This window comes from Denticeps clupeoides, chromosome 7 (assembly GCF_900700375.1).
Source record: "Denticeps clupeoides chromosome 7, fDenClu1.1, whole genome shotgun sequence".
In the NCBI taxonomy this organism is placed as follows: Eukaryota; Metazoa; Chordata; class Actinopteri; order Clupeiformes; family Denticipitidae; genus Denticeps; species Denticeps clupeoides.
In genome coordinates this window covers 2216399-2233138 of record NC_041713.1, presented here as the reverse complement: position 1 = coordinate 2233138, position 16740 = coordinate 2216399, and the positions used below count along the sequence as shown (strand labels likewise).

The 16740-nt window shown below is 48.0% G+C and overlaps 1 protein-coding gene across 1 annotated transcript; it reads left to right on the top strand.

Annotated features, from left to right (window-relative positions):
• The first annotated feature begins 117 nt into the window (after positions 1–117).
• On the top strand, positions 118–16435 carry plcd3a (phospholipase C, delta 3a). The gene is given in 16 exon segments (XM_028987036.1): positions 118–346; positions 6182–6349; positions 8801–8907; positions 8909–9030; positions 9384–9513; positions 9778–10003; positions 11106–11307; positions 11386–11530; positions 11812–11964; positions 13152–13280; positions 13997–14147; positions 14226–14342; positions 14435–14613; positions 14707–14842; positions 15559–15708; positions 15789–16435. Coding segments are annotated over 16 exon segments (2334 nt in total). The 5' UTR covers positions 118–258; the 3' UTR covers positions 15920–16435.
• The last annotated feature ends 305 nt before the right edge of the window (positions 16436–16740 follow it).

The window sequence follows — 16740 nt, the reverse complement described above, 5'->3', positions numbered from 1 at the left end:
TCATTTCATCCGGCAGGCGGCGCTGCAGCCGCAAGAATGATCGCGGACTGTAGAGACTGTAATTTACTAACTTCTCCGCGGGAATAGGCGTGTGTGTGTGTGTGCGTGTGTGAGTGAGTGTGAGTGTGTGTTAGGAGGAGGGTTTTCGCTCTTCAGAGTCGAGTTTCTGTCCACACGGGACCTGACGGGAGGAGCGAGCGGAGCTGCAGAACCAGGACCCGGGGCGGAGCGGAGCGGACCGGACCGACACTCCGAATCATGTTGGGCAGCAGCAGGAACCCGAGCGGGGCGCAGAGCGGCTCCGCGATGACGGACTGGCAAATGCAGGACCCCCTTCGGAGGCTCGGTAGGCGTCCAAAACGAGTCTAGAGTCTAGAATAAATCCGACGGAGGCGCTGCGCTCCTGCAGACTAAAACTAGAAGAACTTTTCTACTGAACTTCTACAGAAAAAAACAAGACAAAATAATAAACCAGAATTTGGCAGACTAAACCAGGTTTAAGACTTGACTTGTAAAGCTATCAGGTTTAACCCAGACCATGTCTGCAGACTAAAGCGGGACATACTAAACCAGGTTTAACTTTAACTCTCGATTAAAACCCGTTTCAAAAGACAAGACGTGACTTGTAAAGCTGTCAGGTTTAACCCAGACCATGTCTGCAGACTAAAGCGGGACGTACTAAACCAGGTTTAACTTTAACTCTCGATTAAAACCCGTTTCAAAAGACAAGACGTGACTTGTAAAGCTGTCAGGTTTAACCCAGACCATGTCTGCAGACTAAAGCGGGACATACTAAACCAGGTTTAACTTTAAAATCACTTTAAAAACAGACTTTAAAATCAGAGTTTTGGTGGCCTAGCGGTTAAGGAAGCGCCCCCGTAATCAGAAGGTTGCCGGTTCGAATCCCGATCCGCCAAGGTGCCACTGAGGTGTTTCACTGTGTGCACCGTGTGCGGTGTTGCTGTGTATCACATGTGACTATCACTTCACTTTAAACTTTAAAACCAGTTTCAAAAGTGACCTGTAAAGCTGTCAGGTTTAACCCAGACCGTGTCTGCACACTAAAGCGGGATATTCTAAACCAGGTTTAACTTTACTCTCGATTAAAACCAATTTCAAAAGACAAGACGTGACTTGTAAAGCTGTCAGGTTTAACCCAGACCATGTCTGCAGACTAAAGCGGGACATACTAAACCAGGTTTAACTTTAACTCTCGATTAAAACCCGTTTCAAAAGACAAGACGTGACTTGTAAAGCTGTCAGGTTTAACCCAGACCATGTCTGCAGACTAAAGCGGGACGTACTAAACCAGGTTTAACTTTAACTCTCGATTAAAACCCGTTTCAAAAGACAAGACGTGACTTGTAAAGCTGTCAGGTTTAACCCAGACCATGTCTGCAGACTAAAGCGGGACATACTAAACCAGGTTTAACTTTAACTCTCGATTAAAACCCGTTTCAAAAGACAAGACGTGACTTGTAAAGCTGTCAGGTTTAACCCAGACCATGTCTGCAGACCAAAGCGGGATATTCTAAACCAGGTTTAACTCTTAAACCTGCCTAAACTGAATTTTATTTTTTTTAACCAGAGCATCAGATTAATATTCGTACATTCCTCCATATTCACCCCCACGGAGCGGGCCGCCGGTCAAGGGGGGTGTGGGCCGGCGTGGGTGCGAGTGTGAGTGCACGCTCACGAGTGGCCACGTGACGCCAACAGGCCGGGCGCTCGGTGACCTGATCTGTGATTCAGCCTCTCATCACTTCTGCTAAAGTGTGGGGATTTATATGTGCACGCACTGACACACACACACACTCGCACACACACCTAGCAACAAATCCCATCATTGCTCCTCACTCACTGCTCTTTCTCTGAGTCACGCCAGGGTGTCTTTTAACAGTCGTTACGGCGCCGGGTTCCTCCCTGAACGTGTTCCTCAACGGGTTTTCTTTATTTTCATGGCCATTTATGTTGGTAGATTCTCACTGAAGGCATCAAAACTATGAATGAACACATGTGGAGGTATGTACTTAACAAAAAGTGGAGACCTGACCTCCACAGTCACAGGACCTGAACCCAATCCAGATGGTTTGGGGTGAGCTGGACCAACAAGTGCTAAACACCTCTGGGAACTCCTTCAAGACTGTTGGAGAAGCATTTCATTTCTTGAAGCTCATTGAGAGAATGCCAAGAGTGTGTAAAGCAGTAATCAGAGCAAAGAAACTAGAATATAAAACATGTTTTCACTTATTTCACCTTTTTTGTTAAGTACAGAACTCCACATGTGTTCATTCATAGTTTTGATGCCTTCAGTGAGAATCTACCAACGTAAATGGTCATGAAAAGAAAGAAGACACGTTGAATGAGAAGGTGGGTCCAGACTTTGTGTCTGTACTGTACGAATACACACAGTCACAGCATTTATGTCTTGAGGATTGACAGAAATAAGTAACTAGTCATCTGTGTGTTGGGGAGGAGGAAATAACTACCCGCCCGTCGCTTTTGTTGGTGTGTTATTATTTATGACGCCCAGAAGATTGGCAGCTCTCACATGCCCTGCTTCCTCATTCTGGACGATTTAACCCCGCGAACAGGACAGAAGCCCCGTCGCCTCGCCTCTGTCCGTCCTGCCGGTCAGGTGACCGAGACACGCAGCATTCCTGCACGCCGTCAGAGCGCCGGTGGCCGCTCCTCCTGTTCCGACGCACGGGTCCTTACTCTCGCCCTGTACCGAATTTATTACCTTTATTACCTTTACCGAATGAATTTCCGAGCTTCGCCGTCCCCACCACGACCATTTCCAGCTGGGTGTGTGTCGCTCGTGGTTCTCCCCCCGCTGTGAACTTTTGTTTGGTTGAGTTTGTGGTCAGTGCCAGCGCTGCTGTGCCAGGCCAGAGTTTTACTGTGTGTGTGGAATCTCCTCACACCGCACACACTCTGAGATGTGTGTGTGTGTGTGTGTGTGTGTGTGTGTGTCTGAATGCTCTGGTTGCTGGGAGAGAAGCTCAGAAACGGAAAAACTTCTCTGTAGAGGCAGAGAGGAATTTTCCCTCCTCACAACTCCCTGCCTGCCAGACTCTCTCTCTCTCTCTCTCTCGGCACAACAGTGTACCAGGGTGTGTGTGTGTGTGTGTGTGTGTGTGTGGGTGTCTGTGTGGCGTTGCAGATGCATGATGGGATCTTCCCCTCCCTCTGAATTTTTTGATGGTTTCTTTTCATATAAATCTTTTCTTCTTTCTTCATTCTCTGTTCCCTCGCTGTGTGTCTTGTGCTGCTCGTCTCGAGGGGCGTGGCTTCATCCTATCATGGGTGTTAGTGTTGGGGGCGGGGTCATGTGACTGTGGCTGGTCGGCCTGAATCAGGTGCGGATGAGCCGACCTCAGTCGGTGAGTGGGACGAGCGTCATGAAAGCCACCAATGGCGTCCGACACAGACGTGGTGCCTGTAAACGGGTCCACTTGTCCTCGTTGTGGCTGCCTGTCCTTTTACGGTGATACAGTCTGAAAACCCCGACCTATTATCTGCACTGTAATGGTCAAAGCCACTGAGGAAGTGGGGTTGAGGTCGGCACATTTCCAAAAAGCTGATCAGAGGTGGAAGGCTGACCAAATTCACTCCTACACTTGGTTCTGTTGTGTTGTATATGGTTTTATAGTTTAATATTTTCGTCATGGACAATAAACTGGCCTGGACAGGACATTTACACAACTCGACTTACACCATCGTCCTCGCGTCACTGAGCTGTATGGCACAGTATTAAATTACGTTCAGTCAATGGGCAGCAGGAATTCCTGCAGCAGAACTTTACGGAAGCTGCCTGGTCCCTGTATCTGGAATAGAGTTTAGATTCGGAATATTTTGGCATCTGTTTAATCTCTAATCTTTCAGTTTGCCCCTTTATACCGCACATCAATTAACACACAAACACACAGTACTTTTATCCTGAAATCAAGTTGCGCCACAGGTTTCACAAACCAGTAAATCTGCACGGCTCTAACAGTGACCTGCAGTCAACCTGTGAATGTGTGGAAGGAATTTGTCCGTGTTTGTGGGTGTATGACTCAGTGAGTGTGTGTACAGTGTGTTTAATTCTGTACCTCATCACTCTGTCATTTTTTTGCAACACTGTGTTGCTCTGTCACGTTGATACATTGTGTCTCTCTGTCCTGTTGTTACACTGTGTCGCTCTGTCACGTTGTTACACTGTGTCGCTCTGTCACGTTGATACACTGTGTCTCTCTGTCATGTTGATACACTGTGTCGCTCTGTCTCGCTGTTACACTGTGTCGCTCTGTCACGTTGATACATTGTGTCTCTCTGTCCTGTTGTTACACTGTGTCGCTCTGTCCTGTTGTTACACTGTGTCGCTCTGTCCTGTTGTTACACTGTGTCGCTCTGTCACGTTGATACATTATGTCTCTCTGTCCTGTTGTTACACTGTGTCGCTCTGTCCTGTTGATACACTGTGTCGCTCTGTCCTGTTGTTACACTGTGTCGCTCTGTCCTGTTGTTACACTGTGTCGCTCTGTCACGTTGATACACTGCGTCGCTCTGTCTCGCTGTTACACTGCGCCGTTCTGTCACGTTGTTGCACTGCGTCGCTCTGTCTTGTTGTTGCACTGCGTCGCTCTGTCTTGTTGTTGCACTGCGTCGCTCTGTCTTGTTATTGCACTGCGTCGCTCTGTCTTGTTGTTGCACTGCGTCGCTCTGTCTTGTTGTTGCACTGCGTCGCTCTGTCTTGTTGTTGCACTGCGTCGCTCTGTCTTGTTGTTGCACTGCGTCGCTCTGTCTTGTTGTTACACTGCGTCGCTCTGTCTTGTTGTTGCACTGCGTCGCTCTGTCTTGTTGTTGCACTGCGTCGCTCTGTCTTGCTGTTACACTGTGTCGCTCTGTCTTGTTGTTACACTGTGTCGCTCTATCGTGTTGTGACATTGTGTTGTTCTGTCTGGCTAATACACTGTGTATGTGCTCTGTCTTGTTGCTATATCATGTTTCTTGGTCATTTGACAACTTCTTGTTGCTCTATGCTGCTGGACCATCATGTCATATCTGTAGATTGTCCTGGTTTGTCATGTCTTGTTGTGGTCATGTCTCTCTGCCATGTCAACGCCTATATGACAGTTGAAAAATTTTAAATGTTGTGTTTGTAAAAGTTAAACCGGACCTAGAAAATGTGATTGGCGGTCAAACTACTCCTTCATGTAGATGTTTTCATTCCAATTGAGATGGTTCTCAATAGTATTGAGGTCAGGGGAGGATCGTTTCTTGTACGCCGGTAGCAGTGAATGATGCAGAGGTATTCTTTGAAAAAAAAAGTAAAAAAAAAAAAAAAGGAGGGGCAGTGGTGGCAGTGGTTGCAGCAATAGATGGTGCATTGTTATGCTCGATTGTTATGATTGTTACAGAAATCATGGTTCTTTTTGTGCTATGGAAGAAAGTGGTCAGTCACAAACTCAACATACTCATAGGTCATTTTCACACCTGAGTGTGGAATTGTCACAAGTCCGAGATTGATTTCAGTCATCCAAAGGTATTATAAAATCAAAATATTTAAATACAATCGGCATAATAATTTGGAAGGTGGTATATAATAGGATGACCTTGAAGCGCTTGTGTTCACCTTCTGATAAAAACATAAGCACAACCAACAACGTGCATCTCCTTTTGAAAATAAGAAAACACGGTCCAGTTCACAGCTCGACATGGTATGTATATGCCATCGACTACATGGTGTGTCTGTGATCTACATTTACATTTACATTTACAGCATTTACCAGATGCCCTTATCCAGTTACAATCAGTAGTTACAGGGGACAGTCCCCCCCCTGGAGACACTCAGGGTTAAGTGTCTTGCTCAGGGACACGATGGTAGTAAGTGGGATTTGAACCTGGGTCTTCTGGTCCATAGGCGAGTGTGTTACTCACTAGTCTACTACCACCCTAGTAAAAGAGGGTCCAGATGCCCTATCGGTTCGTGTATACTGGACAGAAGTCCAAATGAATAACTATGTTGAGCTGTACGCATAGCTCTGCTAAACGGATTATGGAAATTGCAGGTAAATGATTTTGTATTTTGTGTTCTGTTAATTCATTAAATTCAAGTTGTAGATTTTTTGGTTCTTGTCTGACTTCCAGGCTCAGATGGAGCGTTCACTCCCGTGGCGTGTGTGTGTTTTGTCAGGTGTGCTGGACGATGAGGACGTTCGTCTGATGATGCGTGGAACCAACATGGTGAAGGTCCGCTCCCGCCGCTGGCAGAAGAGCCGCGGGCTGAAACTGCTGGAGGACTGCGTGACCATCTGGTGTGAGTCCAGCAAGACCAGCCGCAAAGCCAAGAAAGAGCAGACCTGTGAGTGACCCCACCAAAGAGAGGGAGAGAGACGGGGGGAATTCTTTAAGCAACGAAAGATCAACAAGCTGATAAAACGCAGGGGGAATGAGGACCAGATGAAGGAGGACAGGAAGAATCGGGGAGGAGCAGATAAATAAGTCTTGTAGAGAATGGATTTGGCTGTGGTTGCAAATGGACGCTATCAGGTCAGAGAGCTGACCGCGCCTTCGGCACCGAAAAACATCTAATAAAAACCAGCAAGAATTCAGGGCCACGCCCACTTCTGGTTTCTGCTGTATTCATCACTGACCCTGCCCTAAAAAAATCCCGGTTTCCTGCTGCCACTTCAGACGAATGCCGGCAGGAAGTTGGGTTTGTGTTTGAAGAACATGTGGGTGGCCAGAGGGGGGTGTGTCAGATGCTTGACCTGCAGGGTGTACCAGAGCCTGGTGTGCCCGGAACACTCATAAAATCAATCAGGTTCCTCAGATCAATCGGAAATGACATCATTTAATTTTTTGCCTTTATATCAGTCTTAGTGTTCTCCTAATGCTGTATCGTGCCAAATTAACCCACTGATTCATCCAAACACCGAGCACATATACATATACATTTACATGTCATTGGACCTTTAACTTCTGCCACAGCAGGTCACATGCACGCCCAGTCCTGCAGTTAAACTGTTAATCTTTGCTGAAAAAATTGGCGTTATTGTGCAATGTTGTGTAAAGGTGAAGGTCGAACGGCTGTCTGTTTGCCTTGCGAAGTTTCTGCTCTTCACGTCTGTAGCGTTTTACCACCTGGCCCCTCCCACAGGCCGCGTTTAATCAGCTTGTTTTTTGGTGAATTCCCCCGGTCTGTTTACTCCACCCCCACCGTGTCCCTAGGAGAGCGACTGTTGTCCAGCAGCAGATGGAGACTTTGACTGTGGGGTCCCAAATTAGACCCAGTTGCATTCGACATGCTGACCCTCTCACATAGGATGTGTTAGGGGTGTGGCTTGGTGCATTTTGTTGGGATACAGGTGTCGGTCGGATAGGTGCAGTTGATCAGCTTCAGAGAAGAATGTGCGTGTGTGCGTGTGTGTGTCTGCAGCGACTGTATTCCGTACAGAAAAGCACACATTCCTGCCCACGCTCACTACAAATGTTGGATCAGCACACAAAGGGTGCATTTCAGTTAAAGGCTCGATTCATTCATGTCTACACACACACGGTCAACCTCAGACTGTCTGTATTGCACTTGTCAGCCATCGTGGTGGCTCATAAATCTCCCGGACTGACTTCTGATCAGCGAGATGGGAAGTTGTGAGGTTCTGCTGACCAACAACCAATCAGCTGGTTGCTTCCTGCTGAGGGTCTGGTGTCTCAGTTTCCTTCGTCTTCACCTGGTCACTTCACTCCACATCTCTCCCGGCTCTATGTAGGCCATATGGTCAGATGGCTGGTTAAATTTGTCCTTGCTGCGTGAGTGAGTGTGTGTGTGAGTGCAATGGTGACATACTGAGAACATTTCTGTGCAGGTCGTATTTTACTGAGGCAACATTAGTCTGCACACAACACTGCCATGTTGGAAACAACAGCCCAACTAAAAACTCTGTACACCCCACACACACACAACACACAGATCAGAGAAGATTGTGACGCAAGGCTGTAGGTGATAAGTATTTAGCTTGTAGTGTAGGTTGTGTGTGATGTGCAATGTAAGCTCGGTTTATTTAGTTATGTGATGTTTTCACCTGTAGCTGTGTGGATTTTGGGTTTGGGCGTGGTCTTTAGCTGTAGGTGATGAAAGTGGGCGTGTCTTTGGCTGTATGTGGTGGAAGTGGGCGTGTCTTTAGCTGAAGTTATTGAAATGTAAGCATGCCTTTTGACTGTAGGTTTTTAGGCGTAGTCTTTAGATGTAGGTGACGGAAGTGGGTGTGGTCTTTAGCTGAAAGTGTTGAATTGGGGGTGTGGTCTTTAGCTGAAGTTATTGAAATGTAGGCATGTCATTTAACGTTACCTTTTAAGGCGTGGTCTTTAGATGTTGGTGTTGAATTGAGGGTGTGGTCTTTTGCTAAAGTTATTGAAATGTAGGCATGCCTTAACTGTAGCTTTTTAGGCGTGGTTATTTAACTGTAGGTGATGAAAGTGGGCGTGTCTTTAGCTGAAGTTATTGAAATGTAGGCATGCATTTTGACTAGGTTTTTAGGCGTGGTCTTTAGATGTAGGTGATTGAAGTGGGCGTGTCTTTAGCTGAAGTTATTGAAATGTAGGCATGCATTTTGACTAGGTTTTTAGGCGTGGTCTTTAGATGTAGGTGATTGAAGTGGGCGTGTCTTTAGCTGAAGTTATTGAAATGTAGGCATGCCTTTTGACTGTAGGTTTTTAGGCATGGTCTTTAGATATAGGTGTTTAAAGTGGGACGTGGACTGGGTGTGGTCAGGGAAATCTGATGTTCATGACTCCTTCTCTCCTTGTGTCTCAGTCTGTGTGACCGAGGTGGAGTGTGTACGTGAGGGCTGTCAGTCGGAGTGCCTGCGGACGTTGGCCGACTCGGTTCCGCAGGCGCACTGTTTCACAGTCGTGTTCCGGGGGGGGCCGCAAGAGTCTCGACCTGATTTGCCCCACCCACGAGGAGGCCAAGGGCTGGATCCGTGGACTCCGAACCCTGAAGGACCGCGTGTCCAACATGACCCAGAAGGAGAAGCTGGACCAATATCCTTCCACCTTTCCCATCATTCCTCATGTCATGTGACTGGGCAGAAATGCTGCAGGCAGTAATATTCACGGAGCCCCGGTCCAGCATTCACAACTCGTTGCAGATCGGGTTGCGCTGTGCAGTTCTGCAAATACACACGCTCCTTCTGAACACGCCCTTCCCCCTGCAGATTAGATCAGGGTGTCACTTCATCCCCAATAACTGCTGGGTTCAGGGTTGCGACCAGGATTTTTTAAGGGGGTGGGGCAGCCTGGGGTCCAATCGTTTCGAACGTTCAGTCAATCCTGTATGTGTGTGTTGTGTTGTGTTGTGTTGTGTTGTGTACAAACTTTCCTTAATTTCTTGACACTTGGATCCGTGGTTACCTGAGACGAGCCGATCAGAACCAGGACGGGAAGATGAGTTACGAGGAGGTGAAACACCTACTGCACATGATCAACATCGACCTGAACGAACAGTACGCCCGCACGCTCTTCAAGGTTGGAACCCTGGCGCCTGTGTTTCGTGTGTCTGTTTCACTTAGACTACAAATCTGTGTTGAATTACTGAAGCACTGAGACCCAGTGGAGGCCCCAACTCCACCCACTGTCTCTTGCTTTCATTCTTTCCCGTCCTGGCCTCAGATTTTACGTGTCTTTAATCTCCTTCCATGAGGAGGTTTACAGTCCGCTAAGATGCCTCATGTGACCTCCACAGGGAATGTTCCTTCTGGCTTCAGCGAACTTGTACTCGTTTGTCTGCAGAAATGCGATCGCTCCTGTGATGGGCGTTTGGACCCTGGGGAGATCGAGGAGTTCTGCCGGGAGTTGATGCGCCGGCCGGAGCTGGACGCCGTGTTTCGCCATTACTCCAGCAACGGCTGCGTCCTCACCACCATGGAGCTCCGGGACTTCCTGGGGGATCAGGGCGAGGATGCCTCGCTGGTCCACGCCCAGAAACTCATCCTCACCTACGAGCTTAACGACTGGGGTAGACCTTTATCACACGCTTTTATATCGGTCTTGTTGGTCCCCAAATTCTGTATCTGAAGTCTCTTGGTGCAGAATTACAGCCACTTTGGTCCAGTCCCACAATGAGGTTTCCCAGGACGCGCCGTCTCACCATCTGTAGCTTTAAATGCTAATGAGGAGGAGAGAGGCGGGACGAGGAGGAGAGCGGCCTATAGAGGTTGAGCGGGCATTCGAGGAAACGACGTCACCGACACCATCCACCAACCACAATGTTTTATACAGACAGGAAGTCGTGTCGCCGTTTTTCCAGAAAAAATAAAATGAACCCGCTGGTTCTTCAGAGTCTCGTGTGACCGAATAAAAAAAAAAACCCATTTGTGCTCATTTTTACATCCAAACACAGAGCAACTGCGATGCCTCACACGTTTGGAAGCCATGACGGTCGGTGGAGATAATGTTTTAGGGGAGGGGCGGGAAATTCTGTGTTTGGACAAAGCATGAGAAACGGGAGGTAACCTTCCAGATCTGACTGTCTGGTCATTCTGCTCGAAGTACCCATCACCATTTCTAGCCTGGTAGTAGGTGATAGTAGCCTAGTGGGTAACACACTCGCCTGTGAACCAGAAGACCCAGGTTCAAATCCCACTTACTACCATTGTGTCCCTGAGCAGGACACTTAACCCTGAGTGTCTCCAGGGGGGGACTGTCCCTGTAACTACTGATTGTGGCTCTGGATAAGGGCCTCTGGTAAACGCTGTAAATGTAAATGTAGCCTCTTCAGGACCATAGACAGGCTTGGGGAACTCGTATCTATGTTAAATAATCTCACAAAGTCACATTTTTATGTCAGGGGACCATTGACGTTCTGAGTCCCGTCCTAACCTCCTCTGGGGTAGTGGTGGCCTAGCGGTTAAGGAAGCGGCCCCGTAATCAGAAGGTACCACTGAGGTGCCACTGAGCAAAGCACCGTCCCCACACACTGCTCCCCGGGCGCCAGTCATGGCTGCCCACTGCTCACACAGGGTGATGGGATAAATGCAGAGGACAAATTTCACTGTGTGCACCGTGTGCTGTGCTGCTGTGTATCACATGTGACAATCACTTCACTTCTACACCTCCAGCCCAGAAGAACCAGTTCATGACGCAGAACGGTTTCACCATGTACATGCTGTCGAGTGAGAATGACGTGTTCAACCCAGACCACCAGGGCATCCACCACGACATGAGCCGCCCGCTGGCCCACTACTTCATCTCCTCCTCACACAACACCTACCTGACCAAGGACCAGGTGACGAGTGACAGCAGCACCGAGCCCTACATCAGGTACACACACACACACACACACACACACACAGCAACATACAGATATGTTTGTGTATGAATATGTGTGTGTTTCTGCAGAGCTCTAAATCAAGGCTGCCGGTGTGTGGAGCTGGACTGTTGGGACGGGGACAGGGGGGAACCGGTCATTTATCATGGCCGCACGCTAACCTCTAAAGTGCCCTTCAAGGAGGTCATCATGACCATTAAACAGTATGCATTCAAGGTGAGCATGCGCCCACACAAACATAAATGCACACACCATCTATAACATGGGTGGTAGTAGCCTAGCGGGTAACACACTTGCCTATGAACCAGAACACCCAGGTTCAGATCCCACTTACTACCATTGTGTCCCTGAAAAAGACACTTAACCCTAAGTTGCTCCAGGGGGGGACTGTCCCTGTAAATACTGATTGTAAGGCGCTCTGGATAAGGGTGCCTGGTAAATGCCGTAAATGTAATGTAAATGTATAATCGCAGGTTCATTGCGTGTGTGTTGTGCAGGCATCTCCGTACCCCCTGATCTTGTCTCTGGAGAATCACTGCTCTGTGGAACAGCAGGCAGTCATGGCTCGACACCTGCGCACCATCCTGGGGAAGAGGATCCTGACCAGACCCCTGAGTGACCAGCTGGACCAGAACCTGCCGTCACCTGAGGCAATTAAATAGAACAAACGTGGCACCTCAGTGGCACCTTGGCAGATCGGGATTCGAACCGGCAACCTTCTGATTACGGGGCCACTTCCTTAACCGCTAGGCCACCACTGCCAATAAAAACCAAGGCAAATATCACAGAAATTCAAGGCAATTTTTTACTTCTGTAAGGCTGAACACTTGAAATTTCAACTAAAATAAATTACACTAAATCTGAATCTAGTCAGAATCTGGTGGCTGATTCTGAATTTAAGCCTGAGCCTGTACCCATCTTTGAGTCTTTTGTCTAAATCTGGAATAGTGTGAATACAGATTTTTGGTCTGAATTTGGGCATGAGTCTGGGTTATATTCTGAATCTGATTCTAAATATTGAATCCGAGTCAGTATCTGAATTAGCATGCAAACTTAGATCTAGAATATTTTGCCTAATTCTGTATCGGTATCTGCATTCATTTTACTAAATTAATTTGAACCCAAAGTCTATGTCTAATTTGGAATCTGAGACCCAGTCATTTTCAGCGGAGACGCGTCTGTGTTCCCGGGCATTAACAAGACTGTGTTGCGAAATTCAGACAAAACAACATGGTTCTTTATTAGCTCCACAAGTGGGAAATGTGCATAGTCATGGCAGAAAAGAGCAGCAATAAAAAAAAAAAAAAAAAAAAAAAATATATATATATATATATATATATATATATATATATATCAACTGTTCAGTATAAATTGTGCACTATAACAAAAGTCTGAAAATATAACTATGGATTACTGTATTAAGAAAGATTATATACACACACAGAGTGGATATACTGTATACACATATTGCTCATTAGAAATCATCACTCGTATTTTCCACTTTTCCCTCCTGGTCCTCCTCTTCCTGTGGCACAGCAGCAAGTCACACACTTGCTGATACACGTGTACGTGTGTGCCAGGGATCCTGTCCTGGACACACTTGCCAGTTGACAGTGCTGAAATATGAGCTCATCTGTTTTTCGTGACGGTACAAGTGTTTCGGTGTTTTAACGCCTCTATAGCAGTGGCCGGCGCTGACGCGGAAACCGGTAAATCCTTGGATCATGTAACCGTGCCACGGTGCTGTGGATTTTCTGCCGTTATTGCAGTTTTCATGAGCACAGCAAACACGGGACAAGTCTGGCCACTCAGTGCTGCCTCCTGTCTGCCAGTACAGGCTCTGAAGGGGCGGATCCTGATCAAAGGGAAGAAGGAGATTGGGCCGTTGGGGAAGACTAGCAGCACCACCAGCTTCTCATCCAGCTCAGACGACGAGTCAGTGGCCGGCAAACGGGATGCTGGGAAGGTGAGTCCTGGAATAATCACCCGTAAGAACAAGCGTCACATCAGACACAGCAGTACAGGCCATAAGTCTGGACACCTTCTCATTCAATGTGTCTTCTTTATTTTCATGACCATTTACGTTGGTAGATTCTCACTGAAGGCATCAAAACTATGAATGAACACATGTGGAGTTCTGTACTTAACAAAAAAAGGTGAAATAAGTGAAAACATGTTTTATATTCTAGTTTCTTTGCTCTGATTACTGCTTTGCACACTCTTGGCATTCTCTCGATGAGCTTCAAGAGGTCGTCACCTGAAATGCTTCTCCAACAGTCTTGAAGGAGTTCCCAGAGGTGTTTAGCACTTGTTGGTCCAGCTCACCCCAAACCATCTGGATTGGGTTCAGGTCCGGTGACTGTGGAGGCCACGTCTCCACTTTTTGTTAAGTACATAACTCCACATGTGTTCATTCATAGTTTTGATGCCTTCAGTGAGAATCTACCAACGTAAATGGTCATGAAAATCAAGAGAAGGTGTGTCCAAACTTTTGGCCTGTACTGTATATGAAAGTGAAGTGATTGTCATAGTGAGAGCTCATCACACGCTGACACATGGTGCATTTAACCATCACCGTAGTGATTCGAGATTCGAACCTGCAACCTCCCGATTACTTCCACTGCCCCACATGTTTATGAGTGTGTGTGTATCTCCACTGATGGATGTGTTTTTTGCTCTCAGGCCTCGTCCAAGTTGAGTCCGGAACTGTCGGATCTGGTGGTCTATTGCCGCAGTGTCCCGTTCCGCACCTTCGACCAGGCGGCTCAGCAGCCCCCCAGCGACATGTGTTCCTTCTCCGAGAACGACGCCCTCAAACACATTAAGGACTCTGGTGAGGCCCCGTAAAGTGTGAGTGCCGTGTCTGCTGGTCCTGATGAAATGATCCGTGCTGCTTTACTCGCTCCGTCAGGAAAACTCTTCGTCAGGTTCAACAGCCGGCAGCTGAGCAGGATCTACCCATCAGGGCAGCGGCTGCAGTCGTCCAACTACAACCCGCAGGAGATGTGGAACGTCGGCTGTCAGATGGGTCAGTGGAAATATGGATGATCCATATATGAATTATTTGTCTCGGGTTCAAACCACCAGGCCTTTAACATTTATTTGAACGCCTTTCTCCAGTGGCGCTAAATTTCCAGACCCCAGGTGAGCAGATGGACCTCAACCAGGGTCGTTTCCTGCCCAACGGCCGTTGTGGCTACGTCCTCAAACCCGACTTCCTGAGACAGTCCGACTCCAACTTCAACCCCGAGAACACGGGCGGAGGCCCCGGCCACATCCCCACGCAGCTCACCATACGGGTGGGTGAGGAACGCGCTTTCGGGGTCACGCCCCTTCCAGCGTGGCCCCGCCCCTTATTCCGGGGCGTTGAGGGATTGCTCTCGTTTTTGCAGGTGATTTCAGCGCAGCAGCTTCCGAAGCTCAACACAGACAAGCCCACCTCCATCGTGGACCCTCAGGTGTGGGTGGAGATCCATGGCGTGAGCATCGACAACAGCAGGGAGAAAACGCACCGCATTGACAACAACGGTGAGGATGAGTTTCAACACGCCGACGTGCCGAATGAACCCGTTTCGTACACGTACATGTTGATTCTTGTTTTTCCCACCACCCTCCCAACCAACACGTTAATTTTGAAACCCCAGATGGACCATAATGACCACCTATTATGACCATAATGACCAGTGGTGGGTAAAGAAGCAGACTTGTAATCGGAAGGTCGAATAGGATCCAATAGGATCGAACACCGAACCGCCAAGGTGCCACCGTCCCCACACACTGCTCCCCGGGCACCCGTCATGGTGCCCACTGCTCACCAAGGGTGATGGGTGGTAGTAGCCTAGTGGGTAATACACTTGCCTATGAACCAGAAGTCCCAGGTTCAAACCCCACTTACTACCATCGTGTCCCTGAGCAAGACACTTAACCCTGAGTGTCTCCAGTGGGGGACTGTCCCTGTAACTACTGGTTGTAAGTCGCTCTGGATAAGGGCGTCTGGTAAATGCCGTAAATGTAAATCTGACTGTTAATTACAGAGGACACGTCTCACCATGTGCTTCACTTTCACGGTTAAGTGTGGTGAAAAGCGATCGGTCCACCTGCAGTAGGTCACAACTACATTTACAAGGATCGCACTGTCTCAGATGAGGACAAGTTAGTTCAGAAAGCTCCTTTCCCAGTCCTCTGTTGTGTTTACCGCTCCGTGTGTAAAATCTGAGCTCTCGTCTCCGCGGCGCCCCCCTCAGGATTTAACCCGCGCTGGGACTGCACGCTGAGCTTCCAGCTGCAGGTGCCGGAGTTGGCGCTGGTGCGCTTCATGGTGGAGGATCACGACTACAACGCCAAGAACGACTTCATTGGCCAGTTCACGCTGCCCTTCACCAGCCTGCGAACAGGTGTGTGTGTGTGTGTGTGTATGTGTCTTCACGCCCTCTGACCTTGTCTGGTTGTAACGTCACCTCTCCTGCACACTCAGGCTATCGGCACGTTCACCTGCTGAAGGCCTCCGGCTCCAGCCTGTCACCAGCCACCCTGTTCATCCACGTTAAAGTGTCCCGCCGTGGCGTCCCCATCAAGACCGTGTCCGAGCGGATCAGAAAGTCCTGACCTGCGTCCAGAGCACGGAGGCAAAGTCTTGTGCGAGCGTCCAATCCTGGACCGGAGAGCGATGGCCGAACGGCCGCGCCCGCATCGCCGGAGAGAGAACAGGGGCGGGGCCATCACAGCCGGCCCACCCGCCGTCCGTCTCTTTTTTTTATCTCTAACGTTAGCACTGCTTACTCACAGCTGGATTGTCGGAAGCGCGTTGAGGTTTTGTTGGCGTTGGAACCGAGCGTTCGTAGGAATGAGAAGCGATGACCTGAATTTCCACGCGTGGCGGCAGAATCAAAGACATCTCTGAACCTGCTGGGACTGGTGGACAAAACACTTCCGCACGCTGCAATACGAGCTGAACATACGAGCTACGTGGACGTGAATATAGAAAGTATAGAAAGTAAATGGTTTTAGTCTATATTAATATTATTGACAACATTAATATTTAACTCATCTGTTTTATCAAATACACACATTCTTTGCATTTCTCTTTGCGCTGAGTGTTTCTGTATTAAAAGCACTGCTTGTTACGGTGCCTGCGTGGATTCTGTATTTTAAAAAAGACGTGATTATGAACTCCGTCTGAGCCTCTGTGTGTAATATGGAGACACTGAGAAATGTCCAATACGGAAAATACATATTTTTTTAAACAATTATCACAATGTGCCTTTACACAAACCTGAAAGTGCCTGTTAACAAACCAAATACTCTATTGGTAGTTACACATACAGTGCTGTGCAAAGGTTTAGATCAGTAGGGAAACTAACTAAATTCATCTTTTTCATCTTCTTAACATTAACTATGAAATAGTTCTATAAGAACTGGCCGTTGCT